The sequence below is a fragment of the Pan paniscus genome, chromosome 2 (genome assembly GCF_029289425.2).
Source record: "Pan paniscus chromosome 2, NHGRI_mPanPan1-v2.0_pri, whole genome shotgun sequence".
Lineage (NCBI taxonomy): Eukaryota > Metazoa > Chordata > Mammalia > Primates > Hominidae > Pan > Pan paniscus.
Genome location: NC_085926.1, coordinates 191,604,633 through 191,622,214, shown reverse-complemented (window position 1 = coordinate 191,622,214; position 17,582 = coordinate 191,604,633). Strand labels below are relative to the sequence as shown.

The 17,582-nt window shown below is 37.1% G+C and overlaps 1 protein-coding gene across 4 annotated transcripts in view; it reads right to left on the bottom strand.

Annotated features, from left to right (window-relative positions):
* Positions 1-1,739: 1,739 nt before the first annotated feature.
* Positions 1,740-17,582, bottom strand: part of OPA1 (OPA1 mitochondrial dynamin like GTPase) — a 104,977-nt gene continuing 89,134 nt past the window's right edge. For all 4 annotated transcript variants that reach the window (XM_003807650.7, XM_003807653.6, XM_003807652.6 and 1 more), the window contains 2 exons: positions 7,422-7,491; positions 1,740-4,946 (listed from right to left, as the gene is read on the bottom strand). In XM_003807650.7, the coding sequence (XP_003807698.1) occupies positions 7,427-7,491 (65 nt within the window). In that variant the 3' untranslated portion in view covers positions 1,740-4,946; positions 7,422-7,426. The remainder of the gene's footprint in view (positions 4,947-7,421; positions 7,492-17,582) is intronic.

Sequence of the window (17,582 nt, the reverse complement as noted above, 5' to 3'; positions counted from 1 at the left end):
TAGCAGCCCAGGCAGTATTGCTTTCTGATGATTTGGCCTAATCTCAGATGAAGTTTACCAAAGCAAAAAAAGGAGGTTAACCTATTCCTTACATATTCTCTCACAAATATCAGAGGTCTCAAGAGCTTTTGGAAAGTATTAGGTCACATAAACCATGAGCATCTTTTCTGACAAATGGATAAAATTCTAACTTCCGTATTGTTGCTCTGTGATTTAGTAACTACAAGAGTAAGCAGCAGAATGAGTATTCTGTTCTGAACATTAAAGAGTGTAACTTATTTTCTTAATACAGCCGTAAGACATATCTCTGTGGGGGGCTGCTGGCAGTATCACTGCACTGTGACTAGATCTTCAGGGGTGCCTCTGGCCTAGTTTTTTCAAAAACAGATCTTTGAATTTCCCAAATACTTGGAAAGGAACAGTTTACACCTGGGTTAATGAATTTAAAGTACTAACAGCAGGAACAAGAATTTTTTATCACAAAGAGTAACAATCACGCCTGTGATCCCAGCACTTTGGGAGGCCGAGGCAGGTGGATCACGAGGTCAGGAGATTGAGACCATCCTGGCTAACACGGGGAAACCCCATCTCTACTAAAAATACAAAAAATTAGCCAGGCATGGTGGCAGGTGCCTGTAGTCCCAGCTACTCGGGAGGCTGAGGCAGGAGAATGGCCTGAACCCGGGAGGTGGAGCTTGCAGTGAGCTGAGATCGCGCCACTGCACTCCAGCCTGGGCGACAGAGCAAGACTCCATCTCAAAAAAAAAAAAAAAAAAAAAAAAAAAAAAATTTTCATTTAACAGCATTTATAAGTAGTATTTACCTCCTTTTCAGTGACTTGGCCACAAATGCACCTTAACGCGGCTTCTGCAGAATATGTACGTAACTCATGAGAAGTCTTGGAGAGGAATCACATACATACTCTCAATTTTCAAGCTCGATTCTGTCATTTTAGGATATACATTTAAACAAATGCCTTATGATATAGGTTTTTCCTACCCTTAGTTTTAGAAGCTGTCTTCTTCCAGCTAGAGATCACCCACATTTAAGCCTTCCTGATACTGTCTCCTGGTTTTGAACCTTTAACAATTTTTGTAGTACTTGTTTGAACGCTTAAGTTTTCTACACTTATTAACTGGGTCTAATATGTGCAGGACATGATTGTTTTAGTTATCACAAATCGGGTATGTGGTTATTTTAAGACGTACTTCATAATTAAATACATCTGTATTATCTATAGGCACATGGTAGCTATTTCAATTTGATAAATATATTAATTCTTCAATCAGAGATGCTAAAAAAATTAATTGCTCTATTAAATCTTTAGTAACTAAATTCTTCAAACGTTTTGATACACGAAGATTCTGAACTTGAATTACACAAGGATGAAAACCTAGTTTAAAATAAAGTATGGGGCCTCACACTGAGTCTGTTAGCACTGATAAAGAAAACCAATGCTAACACGATTGAAACATGTTCTTGCCTCTGCATCTTCTGAAGGAATTAAGAAGGCACACCTATACGCTACCTAACTTGACATATCCAATGATCGACAAATAGTAGGTATCATTTATGAGCAAAGTTCTGGAGGAATAACAAAGTGAGTAACAGGAGTTTATAATCAGATGGTAGATGAAATTAAAGTCTCTTCCAGTTCTAAGGTTTAGTTATAACTTCTTAGTAAGCCTCATATGAACATGTTGGCAGCATTAATGAAAATGACAGCCTTGGCAGCAAAGTGAAATTAGAAAACCTTTTTTATATATTTTACCAAGGTAAACAACAAAATGTTTTGACAAGTACCACGATGTGAAAAAAAGCACCGGTTGACCGTGGAGTACAACTGTGAAATGCAAGGCATGTGAAATTCAAGCATTCAGAGAAAAGCCACACTGAGAGCTTGTTAGACCATGAATCTGGTTATACTGTGGGGTCAAATAATGACCCTAGGTACACAGGTTTCTCTTTCCCTCGTTAAAACAGAAAAAAATTTAAAAGATGCTCTCCAATAATAGAATTATAATGTGATTTAAATATTTTTTAATTACTCACCTACACAAATGACCTTTGATCAAGCACAGGCAAAATATAAGTTGCAATAATATCTACACGTAATGTGAAGGTTTTAAAAAAATAATACAAAGTTCATTCACAGTGCACAAGTGAAAACAAGGTAAGTTTCAAATATCTCAACAACATATAGCCATGATCATTCAAAAGGTACGCGTATTTTAAAGCACATTTCCATACTGCTAGAGCTATAACATAGACCAGCTTAGAGAACTGAGAGAAAAACCATTACTTTGATCCCCTTTATTGGAAAGCAAAAATACCAGATTTCTTTCCTCAGATACATACATCTAGAATAAATAAATACAAAATTATTAACTAAAGATTTTATCTTTTAAACCTATACTCTGACTCTCATCCTATGTCAAATTCCCACATTGTGAGGCTGGGAAGCACCACTCTCTGCCATGTTCCCTACTTATTTTTATATCATTCATTTGCATTTGGAGGCTGAATAATTTGCAGAAAGAAGTCTGCGGAAAAAACTGTGGAAAATGGGACTACAAAGAGGGCAATATCATAAACTACTAGAAAGGTTGACTGTTCCACCCGCAACTATAGCACAGTGGGTTAAACGGGGAAGCTGCAAGGGCCACTTATTTCGTGCTGTGCACTGCCTAGGTACACTGATTTTTAAAATTGAAGTCCTAGCCAAATTAAGTTTGGATATCATCTATTTACAGTTGTTCAGTCTTCCATACAGAGCTTTGTCCACTCCACTCTTTGCAAATTCTGACATAAAAACAAATGATTCTGTGGCTAGTTCGAATTTAACTTCTGTATATTTAATATCTTTTTGTTTAAATTAGAATCATTTCTGACTTTTGAACTACAGACACAAGACACAGGGTTTACTCTTGAGACTGAATTTTATTTTCTTTCAATAACATCTGCAGTTGATAAATACCTAGCTTTCAAGGAAAAATAAAGCATGCTTAGGATGAGATCAGCTAAAAAGAAGAAAAAAAAACCCCATGAAAGAAGCCACATTACTGTGGGGCATGGAGAGGGCGTCAGGACTCTCATGTGGGACTTTTAGTAATATTAATTGTTATCATCTATTCACATACGTTACAATACTGATCTCCTCAAAGAAATGAAGATCTCCCTCCATCTCTTTTTAAAACTTATACAAAGGGATGTGATAACAGTAGTGACTAATATTAGCCTTTTCCTTGGGAGAAATCTGTGGAAATACAGCTGAAGGTCTTTCTTTCTATAGTTGACAGAAGTAAATAAATATGGTCCTGTTTTATTCTTTAGAAATAGATGTGTAGTTGTAATTGTTATGCTTTACAACTGCAAAAATATTCATTAACATGCATTAACCTGTAAGCACTGGTTAGAGGGGTGTACCCGGTAAGGTCATCTCCTAATCTGTGTATAGAACATAATAGAGCTCTCCTCCCTTTCTATTCACTCCTGTCCCTAGACCTAAAAGAAATAAAAAAAGTTCCTGACTATGCATCTACCAGCGCATCTGTGCTGCTTAAGGCTGGACCTACTTTTCTTATCAAACAGTATAAAACAAACATACACTGAATTCCTGGTTTCGGAAGTATTTTTTCATATCCTCAACCGAGCATACCAAGTGTTACATCTTGAGGGATCACAACGAAGCATGCATTGATGTAAAACAATAAAATGGGGAGTAGCAATGGGGCTGTTACCAAAAAGCAACTCCAAGAAAATAAGATTTAGCAAACTGTAAAATCAAAAACATCACACAATGGACACTTTTATTAACAAAGTAAAGGCTTAGTGAAAAGGCAGCAAATGAGATAGACATTTTAAGTAAAGAAAGCATTTCTTTGCTTGAATGTCCTTTAGCCAATTAAAAAATATTTATTTAAAACACATGAAAATGTTGTGAAGGTAGTATTGTAATTAAATTGCAATAAATTGAACTAAATTTTTCTTTATTCAGCTGAGAGGGGGATGGTCAACATTACTTTAATTGTTGAAATAATTTCTATTTAAAATAGTCTTATGAAAGAAAGCCTTTTTCTGATGCCTAGTTGAAATGTTTGATAATATTCTAAATGAAATTAGTCAATTGATTATCCTTAATCTTCCTCATCCTGTGTCATAACCCAGTGGCTCTGTCAACAGGAGAAAAACCACTATTAACAGAAAGCCTAACGTAAGTATACAACATCTAAAATAAATCCATTTCAAATGGATACAGAGAGTGAGAAAACAGCAACTGAATCAAATAGGTAAGCTGGTACTGACTTAGCTTCCAAGGCAAATTTCTTCGCTAGCTATGAAGGGTTGAAATTTCTTTCACTGAACGTTACAATCCAAATTAACCTGTTTTAGGGGTTCTTCTGTTACCCATTTTTCTTTCATGTGGTGAATATAAACTGAATTATCATGGTCAAATAGTTTCTGGGAATAGAATACTACAGACACACACAATGATTTAGCAGGCTACTGTGATTTTATATACAATTGATAACTTTAAAAAATTGCTATATAAGTTTTATTTCAAAACACCTAGCATTGTATTTCTGGAAAAGAAACTGAACATTGAGCAACCTCAGTTAATCCATTAAACCAGTGCCACCACAAATAAGACAACAAACAGAGAACAAGTTTCTTATCTTCAAGGACTGAACCTAATGGCCATACCAATTATATTATTCCGATTTGTCACTTTAGTACAACAAAATAGGATGTTAATCCATTACCACTGTTCTTCCATTCGAGAGGCAGCTGATGGTTAAAGCGCCCGTAACATACATTGATTATTTTTATCCCATGACTTTATTGTATGTTTAGAAAGGTGGAACAGCAGAAGAAAAAGAGGCTGGACAAAAGACGTTGATGTTTTTGTTCTTCAGATGTATGCAGAGCTGATTATGAGTACGATTCTGTAAAAATAAGCCCATTTAACAAACTGAGGTCAGGGGAGATAAATGCAAAATTTCTAAACAAAGTTGATGACTGCATGATCACAACAATGTTGAAGCCTAACCGCTTACCTTTGCTAGTTTTACTAAACTTATATAGTCTATCACCGACCTAACAATATTGGCATAATTTTTTTATCAAACATAAGTTAAAAGCATATACTAAAATTAATTGAAGAAGAATCTGTGTATGACTGTATAGCATATAAACACCTTCAGCAAATATTAGAATAACAATTAATTAGGAATCCTCTGTATTAAAACTATACTTGAGAAAGTATTCCTTAGGGTCCTTGGTAACTTTGATAAAATGGTCAGAATGAAGCAAGGTTACCATTCTGCCAGATTTATTCTTTTAAATGCATCTGCAGGGTACAAAACAGATCATCTGTCCAGATCACAAGATACTTTGTAAAAGTTCACAGAGTCTTAAGTCACAAGGGTTGAAAAGGGTCTTAGAGACTAGACAGGTAGCAGCAACAGCAACTCTGGATGTCACACTGATCAGCTGAGGGGAGAGACACCATTATGTAAAACACTGGCTGGCTTTCAGCTTCCTCATTTTGTTAAAAAAACAGAAATACAGCTTGTCTTTTTAACGGGGCTTCCGGGGCTTTCATCAATTTTTCCCTGCAAAGCACACACAGGTCGGTAAATAGAACTATGATGTAAGCTCTGGTGCTAAAGGGGAGATCAAGGAGGTGCTACAGATGTTTATTTCTAATAGTAAGTATTCACGGTAACCACCATGATTAGGGTGATATTGTAACACTTAATGGTTTTAAAATAAAATATTCATACACAAAAGACATAGAAAACATTTATGAACACGGACACTTATAAAACACAAAAATTATGTTTAGCTTGTGTTAAAGATGATTATGTATTTTTGTATATTTCCATATATCTGTCTTCACTTTTTTTTTTGAGACAAGAGTCTCGCTCTGTCGCCCAGGCTGGAGTGCAGTGGCACGATTTCTGCTTACTGCAACCACTACCTTCCAGGTTCAAGTGATTCTCCTGACTCAGGCTCCCGAGTAGCTGGGATTACAGGCATGTGCCAGCACACCTGGGCAATTTTTGTATTTTTATTAGAGACGGGGTTTCACCATGTTGGTCAGGCTGGTCTCCAACTCCTGACCTCAAGTGATCCGCCCGCCTTGGTCTCCCTAAGTGCTGGGATTACAGGAGTGAGCCACCGCACTGGCCTGTCTTAACTTACTAAAGAAACAAATGAAATAAAGTTACAAAGCTTTATTTTCAAGTTTTCTAGGTCTTGTTTCTCTCCTCCTTTGCTGGCACACTGTTCCGAATGATGTACCATGGAAGTTGTACTTCCCTTTCCACCCTGCTTTCTCAAATACATTTTCCTGACAGGAAAGTAGGTAGTTTGGTTTAAGAGCCTTTTCTGAACTGACCTGAACCGAGTGTAGCCAGGGAGGGAACCTTTTACATTTCTACTCCTTCTAGTTCTGAGCCTGCTGCAGGCTGTCTGTAGGGTAAGGCTCACAGACAAAAGTGACAAAATATTTGAAGTGATAATGACTTAACTACAGCATTTTTCTTTCCTCAACTTCTTTTATAAAAGCAAATGCCAGCCTGGACAACGGGGTGAAACCCCATCTCTACAAAAAATTAAAGAAATTAGCTGGGCATGGTGGCATGAGCCTGTGGCCCCAGTTCCTTGAGAGGCTGATGTGGGAGGACTGCTTGAGCCCAGGAGGTTGAGGCTGCAGTGAACAGTGAGTGATTGCACTACTGCACTCCAGCCTGGGTGGCAGAGCGAGGTCTCCTCTCAAGCAAGTGACTTACTGATTAAAATTCTTCAGCAACAATTAATTGATTATGCTACTAAGGAAAAGTCCTTAAATATGTATTTTATTAGGAACATGCCTCTAATGCCAGAAAGCAGAATCAGACAAGAAAGTAAATTCGAGGAGTACTAAATTCTAAGGCTATATAAATTAAGTAGGAAAAACACTTATCTAAATGTTTTTAAACAAAAGAGATAAGGATTAAGAACAATTATTAAAATTTTAATTAAGTCAAACAGAAAACTTTGTAAGTTAAATATTTAACATACACATCATTATTGATAGACTATAGGCAAGAAGAATAAAGTAATGTCAACTACAGCTCAATTCTTTACACCTAGAAAATGAGACACCTGCATATTATACAATATCTTAGCTCTGTGTTCACCTTTGTTCTATTCAAAATGAGTTCTAGAGGATATTCTTAGTTCAGCCAGAAGGCAATCAAGTTATTCAAAGCAACGTTATACAAATGAAATTCGGAAGCTAGTTTCAGAGATTCATGCCACTGAAATTACAGCATAAGTGACAAGCAGGATGTAAATGAAGAATGATAAACTATTAAGAAAAGTGTAATTTTGTATTTAGTCAGCACCAATACAGTTAGAGAATTTTTACTCACTTAATTTATTTCTCCTGATGAAGAGCTTCAATGAAAGCATCAAGTTTTTCTTGAATTTCTCTAACTTTCTCTGTGGAGATAAAAATAAAGAAAAACATTTATTTTTCAAAGGTATCACAAATCAGGAGATAATTATTTACTAAATGGTTGGTATACTTAACTATTTGCGGGAAAAAGAAAAATATGAGTCTCACCATACCACCTTTTACCCAAATAAAGTCCAGATGGATTATAGTAGTAGGTCTCAGACATTTTTTGGAAGTGGGAGGAGAGACTGACTGACCTCTCTGAGGATCTAATAAAAACTCTGGACTCTTAACATGGAAAAAAGCATGTATTAAGTACATGTACAATTATGTAGAGAATTTTAAGGAATTCTCAGATTCTCTGAAGCCCAATTAAGAATCCACAGTTACTAATGTCTGGATCATAGGCAAATATAAAACAATGAAACCATTTTAAAAAACTAAAAGAAAATAGCGGTGGCCTTAGACTGGGAAATGACTTTTTAAATATAAAGTAGTAAGAGTTACAAAGGAAAAGATCAATCAATATGGCCATATTGAAATGTATACTTTTATTTGTATGTCATAAAATTAAAAGACAAAGGAAATGCTTGCAACAAACATGAGAAGTGCAATGGTGCTATAAAAATACATACAAAAAAGTACTTTGCCAGCTATAAATAAGTTTAAAAATACCAGAGCCACTAGAGGTAGATTTACATTATTTATTTTAGGTTTTCATGTTTATAGACTTCCAAATGAAATATATACTCTCTGAAATGTAGATTTCCTCCACAAATGTGAACTGCTCACAGTACATGCCAATCCCCTCTTAAAATTGGAAAAGTCATGATCTATACTACTTCACATGCACCTCCTACTTTATTTTATATTCTGAGATGGGGGTCCTACTCTGTCGCCCAGGTTGGCGTGCAGTGGTGTTGGCAGGGCTTACTGCAGCCTCAACCTCCTGAGCTCAGGTGATCCTCCCGCCTTGGCCTCCCACGTAGCTAAGACCACAGGCACGTGCCACCACGCCTGGCTAAGTTTTTATTTTTAATTTTTTTGTGGAGATAGGATCTCACTTTGTTGCCCAGGCTGGTCCTGAACACCTGGGCTCAAGTGATCCTCCTGCCTTGGCCTCCCAAAGTCCTGGGATTACAGGTGTGAGCCACTGTGCCTGGCCTCCTATTTTAAAACACAGCTTATAGTAAGCATGATAAATATTTTTGTCCTTTTAAGGTAATTTAACATATTAGTGGAAATGATCAATTAAGGTGGGTTGGCTGGTTCAAAGTGAGTGACCTAGAGGCAAAACTGGCAAGCATTCTACTTTCACTATGTAGGAAAACCATGTAAGATGCATTTAATATTTGACATTTATATCTTTTATATTTAAAAGTAAATAATCTGCAATTGAAGATACAGGTATTCCTTTTTACCAGCGAGGCAGCACTAGTGATGAGTACCCAAGAAAATGAAGAATTGTCCTTTTTATGAATTCTTATTAGCATTGCAGGAACTCAAAAAAGCCTACCACGGTTGGATATAAAGAACGTAACATTTTCATATTCTTTTTCCAGTAATTTATTCTTTTCATATTATTTTTCCAGTAATTTAAAACCTCTAGGTCTCACTATGTTGCCCAGGCTAGACTCAGACTCCTGGGCTCAATTGATCCTGCTGCCTCAGCCTCCTGAGTAGCTGAGACTACAGGTGAGTGCCACTATGCCTGGCTGAAGCACTTCTTATTCTAGGCATTAGATTCAGACTGATATAAAATCTGTGTGTGTGTGTGGGGGGGGGGAGTCCAGTTGTTTTAATCAAGCTATGTATTGAGAAAATATGATAATAGTTATTATGAAGGTAGCATTAACCCCTTATATATAAAATTAAACTAGAGAAACTTAAAAAAAAAATCCTAACCCATCTCCTAGAAGTTGAGTCTCAATTTTTTGGTAGGCTGATTTCCATTTTTTAAACAGCAGACAAACAAGTAAATACTCTTGCTTTCCCAAAATAAGGCCACATTCTTAGTTTAAAAATTAATTCATCTAGTTGCTTAGAAACAGCTTAACCTATTTTTTTTTTTCAGTGAATGTAAGAAAGTTTCACATCAGTTCATCAGTTGAAGGATTTTTAAAAAGTGGGGAGGTTAGGAGAAAGACATTTTCTAAATTATTACCTAGAATTCTGGAAATGAATGTGGTCTTAAAAAACCATCTAACTTAAATCACACAACACATGGGAATCTCAAACGGGTGCTTCTCTCCACATTTCATTGAGAAATATTTCTACTTGGAAATGCTGTACTGTATGAAGAGAAGAAATCCAACTCCATTTGATACACGATTTGAGTACAATAGGGCAGTGCATGGCCAGGTCTACCCATTCTTTTGGCCTACTGGTGACCCCCATCTTAAGCTGGATGGACTACTGCAGGGAGGTGGTACAGCAGCCTCACTCCCTACAAGAGACTATTCAGAGAAGATCCAATTGAATTGAAAGATACCAAGAGCCACTCTGATGCAGGTGTCTCACCCTGTAAGGTCTAAATGAAAATCAGATTTTTCTAAAATTAACAGGTAAGCAGTTTTTTTCCTAAATAAAAGCAAAAAGACTATTTAATGTACTTTAATATGAAAACCACAAAAAGAAAAAATGCCGAATTTCCCTTAAATATTTACGATTAGAATATCAGGACACAGTACTACCATGCCTTGAAACCTCAGGAATGACAAAGGACACTTAAACTAAGTTACCAGGAAGTAACGGGGGTAGGAGGTGTGAACGGAGGGGAGACTGGAGGTGAGAGTTAAAAGAGCAATTATGATAAATGTATCCTTTAAACATTAACTAAAAAACATTTATTTCTTTGTTCTTTCACTTTCACAATGCACTTCATAAAGTGATATGAGGACACAGATGATATCCTACGTTTGAGAAGCATTCCTGGCTTACTCTGCTATGATGTATCTACTATGTATTTCCAAATTTGGCGTTTCATTTGGTTCTCATACAACCTTGCAGGTATCATTGCTAAATATGAGGACATTAAAGCCTGGAGTTAGCCTTGTCTACACTTCTCTGATTAAGAAACACATCTGCTACGATGTTTGTTTGTCTGACGCAGAGTCTTGCACTGTCACCCAGGAGTGCAGTGATGCAAACACGGCTCACTACAGCCTCGACCTCCCAGGCTCAAGCGATTCTCCCACCTTAGCCTTCCAAGTAGCTGGGACCACAGGCAGGCAGCACCACACCTGGCTAATTTAAAACAATTTTTTTTGTCAAGATGGGGGTCTCACTATGTTGCCCAGGCTGGTCTCGAAGTCTTGGCCTCAAGCAATCCTCCCCACTCGGCTTCACAAACTGTTGGAATTACAGGGCGTGAGCTACTACACCCAGTCTGCTACCGTATGTTAACTCATAATAACAAAGCTCATAGTGACGAAGCAAATGCTGTTATTTTAAGTCTCTTTGGTCTTTTTTAAGTATTACCTTTGACTTAAAATAAGACGCATTTCAGGGAGAATCGGGAGGCGGAGGTTGCAGTGAGCTGAGATCATGCCACTGCACTCCAGCCTGGTGACATAGCGAGACTCCGTCTCAAAAAAAAAAAAAAAAAAAAAGAAAAGAAAAGACCCATTTCAGTAAAAATCAGGGAACAAAACAGTTACACCTCCTAAGTAGTCTATGCCTAAGGATGACCGGACACTACATAATATGCTATCATATTCTGATGAAAATGATGCCCTCTTGAGAAGACTAAATTGATGCACACTTGGAGAAGCCCTTGGAGAACAATACAGGAGTACAAAATGGGCCCAAAAATGCTCAGAGTCTTCAGTGTCTAGAACAAGGCCTGATCACTGCGTACGGTCAATCAATGATAAACGAAGTTGCCCAAAATATGGCACAGAAAATAAGGGCTGTGGTTTTCAAAGGGAAAAACTAACTTAGCTGGCTTCATGAATACGACACTAGTGATCAAGAGGGAGGAAGACAGGATCAGAAGAGCTAGAGCAAGCCTGGGAACAGGAGGCAAGATACACATAGACAATGAAAGTCAAAGAAAGCTGGTGGCTCACACCTGAACCAGACAAGCAACACAGATCAGGATACTCGGGTCCAAAAACACAAGTGGGAAAAAAAAATCCCTTCATCTTAATGGTTGCACCTTATTATCAAGGCTGAAAGTGCTGGCTATGTATACATATTCACTTGCAGCTTTAGAAACTACATTCTGATTTCTTGCTTTTCAAGAAAGCTACATTACAAATAATAAGCAGAATTATTTCTCATAAATTCATTCATTTTAAATTTTGATACAAGTTTCCAAGAATGTCTGTATACTAACTGTGCCATCTGGCTGCCCAGAAAACCAAGTTATCCATAAACAATGAAGTTAAATGTTGGCAACAAAAACTCCCTACTTTCCGATCCTTCAGATTAATGCTTCAGTATCACGGTGCTTTCAAATTTCAAAAATATTATTGTAACTATTTCACCATTAGAAATTGCTTTCTCTCAGAAATACGTGTATGGATCAGCATGACTAATTATAAAGCAAACTCATATTTCCATTAAATATTTGAATTAAATATTCACAAATAAAGAATAAAATTTGTGATTTACTTGGTAAATTAAACCAACTCAGGAAGGGATTAACAAACTGCTATTTCTGTTATACAGAAATAGCTATTTCTACGTGTAGTGAATACTGAGTCTACTTTCCATTTATCCAATGTTTACTTAAAAGATGAGCTATTTCAAACATCAATTCACTGTGCTTCTTGATTGAGTCATGAATATTCCCATAATCCCCAACTCATAAACCGTCTCAGTGAATGAAGTTCCTTCTCTTTTTTCTTTTCTTCAGCTGACTTGACACCCATTCATGTTTTGGGTCTCTTTATCTCTACATGAAATGATACTGCTACTCTCATTTTCTTTTTGGGTCTTCTGATACTTGCTCTAAAAGTCTCAAATATAGACTAATCTGTAATTAGGTTTTGAATACACTGTGAATACCAAAAGGCCAAACCCGGGAGAAGGTTCACTTCAGTGGTTAATAACAGTTTAGAACAGGAACAAAGAACCACACACAAAACACTAACACATGCCCTGAAATAAACCTTTTAAAACTTTTGATGTTTTTAAAGAAAGCAAGCTGCCAACTTACTAATGCAGTGTACTTTAAGCAAACCACACATCCAAAGATCCAAATGTACCTTAATGGAACTGTTGTATAACATGCTGCCTGGGCACTTGGTGTTAAGCTTTAAGACACCCTCTAAGTGAGATTCTACTGTAGAAAGCTATTTACTAGAGTACTGAAAAGTAAAGGAACGCTTCTTATTATGTAATATATATTGTTCATGAAAAGGTTTGCTTTTTATTAAACTACACTATATACTTGCCCTTTAGAAGTTCAGTATTTAAATGAATCTAGGGTGTGGGGGAAACAAAAAAAGGAAAAAAGGTAAACAAGAGACTACACTCAAGATTCTCAAAACTGTAGCTAAAATCTTAGAGTTAGCACAAGAAAAAAGGTGCATCTTTTAGTTGATGAAAGGTTAAACCAAACAGATAGATGAAGGAATATGATTAAATCTAGCACTTATCTTCTGCATCTTAGTTCTGTAGATTTTTTCCTTGAAATAGGCATGATTATTTTTTAACACTCAATGAAGACAAACAGAACACTCCTGCATGTTACAGAAGAAGGAGGCATCAATTCACACGTCCAGGAAAACTGTTAAAGACTGGTACAGTACTTTGAAAGCTGAGGTTCCCAGATTTCTGGGGCCTGTAAATGCTGGGTTAGTTTCACTACTTCAAAAACTCAAATGGAAATCTTCATTTGGACTAGAAACCCATCCCCTCTCCTAACAACTACTTCCTTATACTGATTAGGAACTCTAACTGGTGGTTGTATTTATAACGAGAAGAATGTAACTGCACTGTTGTAGACAAAATCTTCTGTAACATGGACTTCATGGGATTAATAATGAAAGAAACATTTGATGAAAATTTTTTTTAAGAATCCCTAGTCTAACACCTTTAATAATCTATGGGGCAGTTATCTGATATGATTTTTATAAAGCAGAGAACATGTTGTAATGTGTGTCATTTAAAATATATGACAATGTGGTATTCGCCGTTAACCTCATAACTGGATAAGTCACAGTCCTAGCTTTATCTATAAAATGAAGGAATCTGTCCAGGAGAATTCAAAGTCCACACTAATTTAAAACTTATGATTAAAATGTATTGTTCTAATTCATTATATAACTTCATCTTTAAAATTTTTTTTGTCTATTCCTTAGTATCTTTTTATTTATTGGATATTAATCCTCTAGTAAAATATGTAACCACAAATTGCCATATCATTCTCACGGGGCTTCATAATTCATTTTGGAAAGATCATTTTTATAATGTATTTTTTCTGAGCATTAATGTGGAGAACAGCAAGGACTGCTTGGGTAAATTCTCTACTTACCAAAAAGTCTGTCATTTAAAATCACTCGGCCCAGCATAGCACTGCTTGCTATGCAATAGATGTCCATGAATATTCATGCATTCATAGTTGAGTGATCTGACTTAAACAATACTTAATCATTAAAGGTGATTATTTAAAAATGGCTATTTTGTGACCCCCATAAAGTATAATTTAGAAAGAAAGCAACCTTAAGAAAGTCTGTGAGGTAAATTACAACTGATGCCTGCTGAATATATAAAAACTCCATAGCAATTTGTTGATAAATTCAGCTTTTTTTTTTTTTGAGACGGAGTCTCGCTCTGTCGTCCAGGCTGGAGTGCAGTGGCGCGATCTCGGCTCACTGCAACCTCCGCCTCCCGGTTTCAAATGATTCTTCTGCCTCAGCCTCCAGAGTAGCTGGGACTACAGGCACGCATCACCATGCCTGGCCAATTTTTTTTGTATTTTTAGTAGTGATGGGGTTTCACCATATTGGCTAGGCTGGTCTCAAACTCCTGACCTCGTGATCCACCCGTCTTGGCCTCCCAAAGTGCTGGGATTACAGGCGTGAACCACCGCGCCTGGTCAGATAAATTCAGTTTTTTAAAAAATAAACTCTTATAACACAAGCATTTCTACTAGGCTCCTTTTGGCTAGTACAATTAAAACCGCTTCAAATACTTTCTACATATTTTAAGGCCTATTCCCCAAAAGGCTTCAGTATGAACATGAATTAGCCTTATATTGAGGCTTTTATACTTGTTAGACCACTCAACTTTCTTAAGTGGATGGCAATTCTAATTTCAGCTCAGTTATAATGATTATGGCTCTGACTTAACTAATAAAAATAGTACTTGGCTGGGCGCAGTGGCTCACGCCTGTAATCCCAGCACTTTGGGAGGCCGAGGCGGGTGGATCACATGAGGTCAGGAGTTCAAGATCACCCTGGCCAACATGGCGAAAACCCATCTCTACTAAAAATACAAAAATTAGCCGGGCGTAGTGGCGGGCGCCTGTAATCCCAGCTACCTGGGAGGCTGAGGCAGGAGAATCACTTGAATCCAGGAGGCGGAGGTTGTAGTGAGCCAAGATCATGCCACTGCACTCCAGCCTGGGTGACAGAGCAAGACTCTGTCTCAAAAAAAAAAAAAAAAAAAAGGTAGTACCATTCCAGGTGCTTGTCAATGTCAATGAGTGTAAAATCTTGAACTTCTGGCTACCTGCTATTTACTAAAAGGATCAGCTGCAAAAAGAAATAATATTTATGGGAGACTGTATGCAGGACATACAGTTCATCTATTTCTCTGGATACTATGTATTTTATCTTTAGATAAGCCAAACCAAATAGCTGTATGTTTGGACAGCATCATATTTTCCCTAGAACTGCGCATGTTAGCCTGCATGAGAAACATTACAATAAAGGGCCCCATGATATTCATGATTATATGTAGCCATTAGATTCATTGTATCATCTAACTCAGTGTCCACTTTAAGGGAAATTTCTCTCAGTTGTGCGTACGAAGAAGACCCATGCTTCTCCTAAGCAACTGCTGTGTTGTTGTCTGATGGCCACCATGAATGATGGAATGACCTCTGCTTTCCATTTTGTAACTGCCAGCCACCAGGAAACTGAGGGCTAAATTTGCAGCTTACCTCTAGCAAAGTCCCAGCATACTTGGGAGATATGCAAGTTTGGTTCTAGACTGCCACAATAAAGCGTTTATCACAATAAAGTGAGTCACATAAGGTTTTTTGGTTTTCCGGTGCGTTTAAGTTACGTTTACAGTATACTGTAATATATTAAGTGTGTAATAGCATTATGTCTAAAAAGACAATGTACATAACTTATTTAAAAATACTTTATTGCTAACAAATGCTAAGGATCACCTGAGCCTTCAGCAAGTCATAATCTTTTTGCTGCTGGAGGGTCTGGCCCTGACGTTGATGGCTGCTGACTGATCAGGGTGGTGGCTGTTGCAGGTTACGGTGGCTATGGCAATTTCTTAAAATAAGACAACAATTGTAGTTTGCTGCACTGATTGATTCTTCCTTTCATGAAAGATTCCACAGTAGGATGTGATGCTGTCTGATAGCATTTTACCCACAATAGGTAATTTTGGGTAAATTTTACCCAAATTTACTCAAATTTTTCTTCTTTAAAAATTGGGACACTATCTTCTCAAACCCTGCAGCTGCTTTATCTACTAAGTTTATGTAATATTCTAAATCCTTTACTGCCATTTCAACAATGTTCACAGCCATCTTCACCAGGAACAGATTCCATTCAAGAAACCACTTTCTTCAAACTGAGACTGCCAAAAAAAAAAAAAAAAAAGAAAAGAAAAAAGAAACCACTTTCTTTGCTTGTCCATAAAAAGCAACGTTTCATCTGTTCCAGTTTTACCATATTACAACAGAACTAATTCTAGTTCTATTGCTGTCTCTACCATATCTGCAGTTACTTCCTCCTCTTAAGTCCCAAACTCTTCAAAGTCATCCATGAGGGTTGGAATCAACTTCTTCCAAACTGTTAATGGTGACATTCTGACCTCCTCCCATGAATCCTGAATGGTCTTAACAGCATCTAAATGGTGAGTCCTTTCCAGAAGCTTTTCCTTTTTTTTTTTCCTAAATCCATCAGAGGAATCACTATCTATGGCAGCTAGGGCCTTAAGACATGTATTTTTAAAATAATAAGACTTCAAGGTTGAAAGTATTCCTTGATCCATGGGCTGCAGAATGGATGTTGTGCTAGCAGGCACAAAAACAACATAAATCTCCTTGTACATCTCCCTCAGAACTCTTGCTTGACCAGATGCATTGTCAATGAGCAGTAATATTTTGAAAGAAAACTTTTCTGAGCAGGTCTCGAGAGTTATAATATTCAGTAAACCATGCTGTAAACAGATGTGCGTCATCCAGGCTTTTTGTTCCACTTTTAGAAAACAAGCAGGATAGACTTAGCATAATCCTTAAGGGCCCTAGGATTTTCAGAATGGTAAATTCTTTAGGTTGGCTTCAACTTAAAGGCACCTGCTGCATTAGCACCCAAAATGAGGGATAGCCTCTCTTTCGAAGCCTCGAAGCTGGGCATTGACTTCTCTCTAGCTATTAAATTACTAGATGGCATCGTCTTCCAATAGACAGCTACTTCATCTGCATCAAGAATCTGTTGTTTAGCATAATCACCTTCATCAATTATCTTAGTTAGATATTCTTGATAACTTGCTGCAGCTGCTACATCAGCACCTTGCACTTTCATGTTGCAGAAATGGCTTTTTTCCTCTTAAACCTTATGAACCAAACTTTGCTAGCTTCAAATTTTATTCTGCAGCTTCCTCACCTCTCTCAGCTTTCGGAGAATTGAATAGAGTTAGGAAGTTGCTCTGGATTAGGTTTTAGCTTAAGGGAATGTTATGGCTGGTTTGATCTTCTATCCAGACCAGTGAAACTTCCTGCGTCTCAGGCAATAAGGCTGTTCTGCTTTATCATTCGTGTGTTCACTGGAATAACACTTTTAATTTCCTTCAAGAACTTTTCTTTTGCATTCACAATTTGGCTAATAGCCCATTTTGGCTTTCAACAAACCTCCTTTACTAAGCTTAATCATTTCTAGTTGTTGATTTAAAGTGAGATATGGCACTCTTTCTTTCACTTGAACATGTAGAGGCC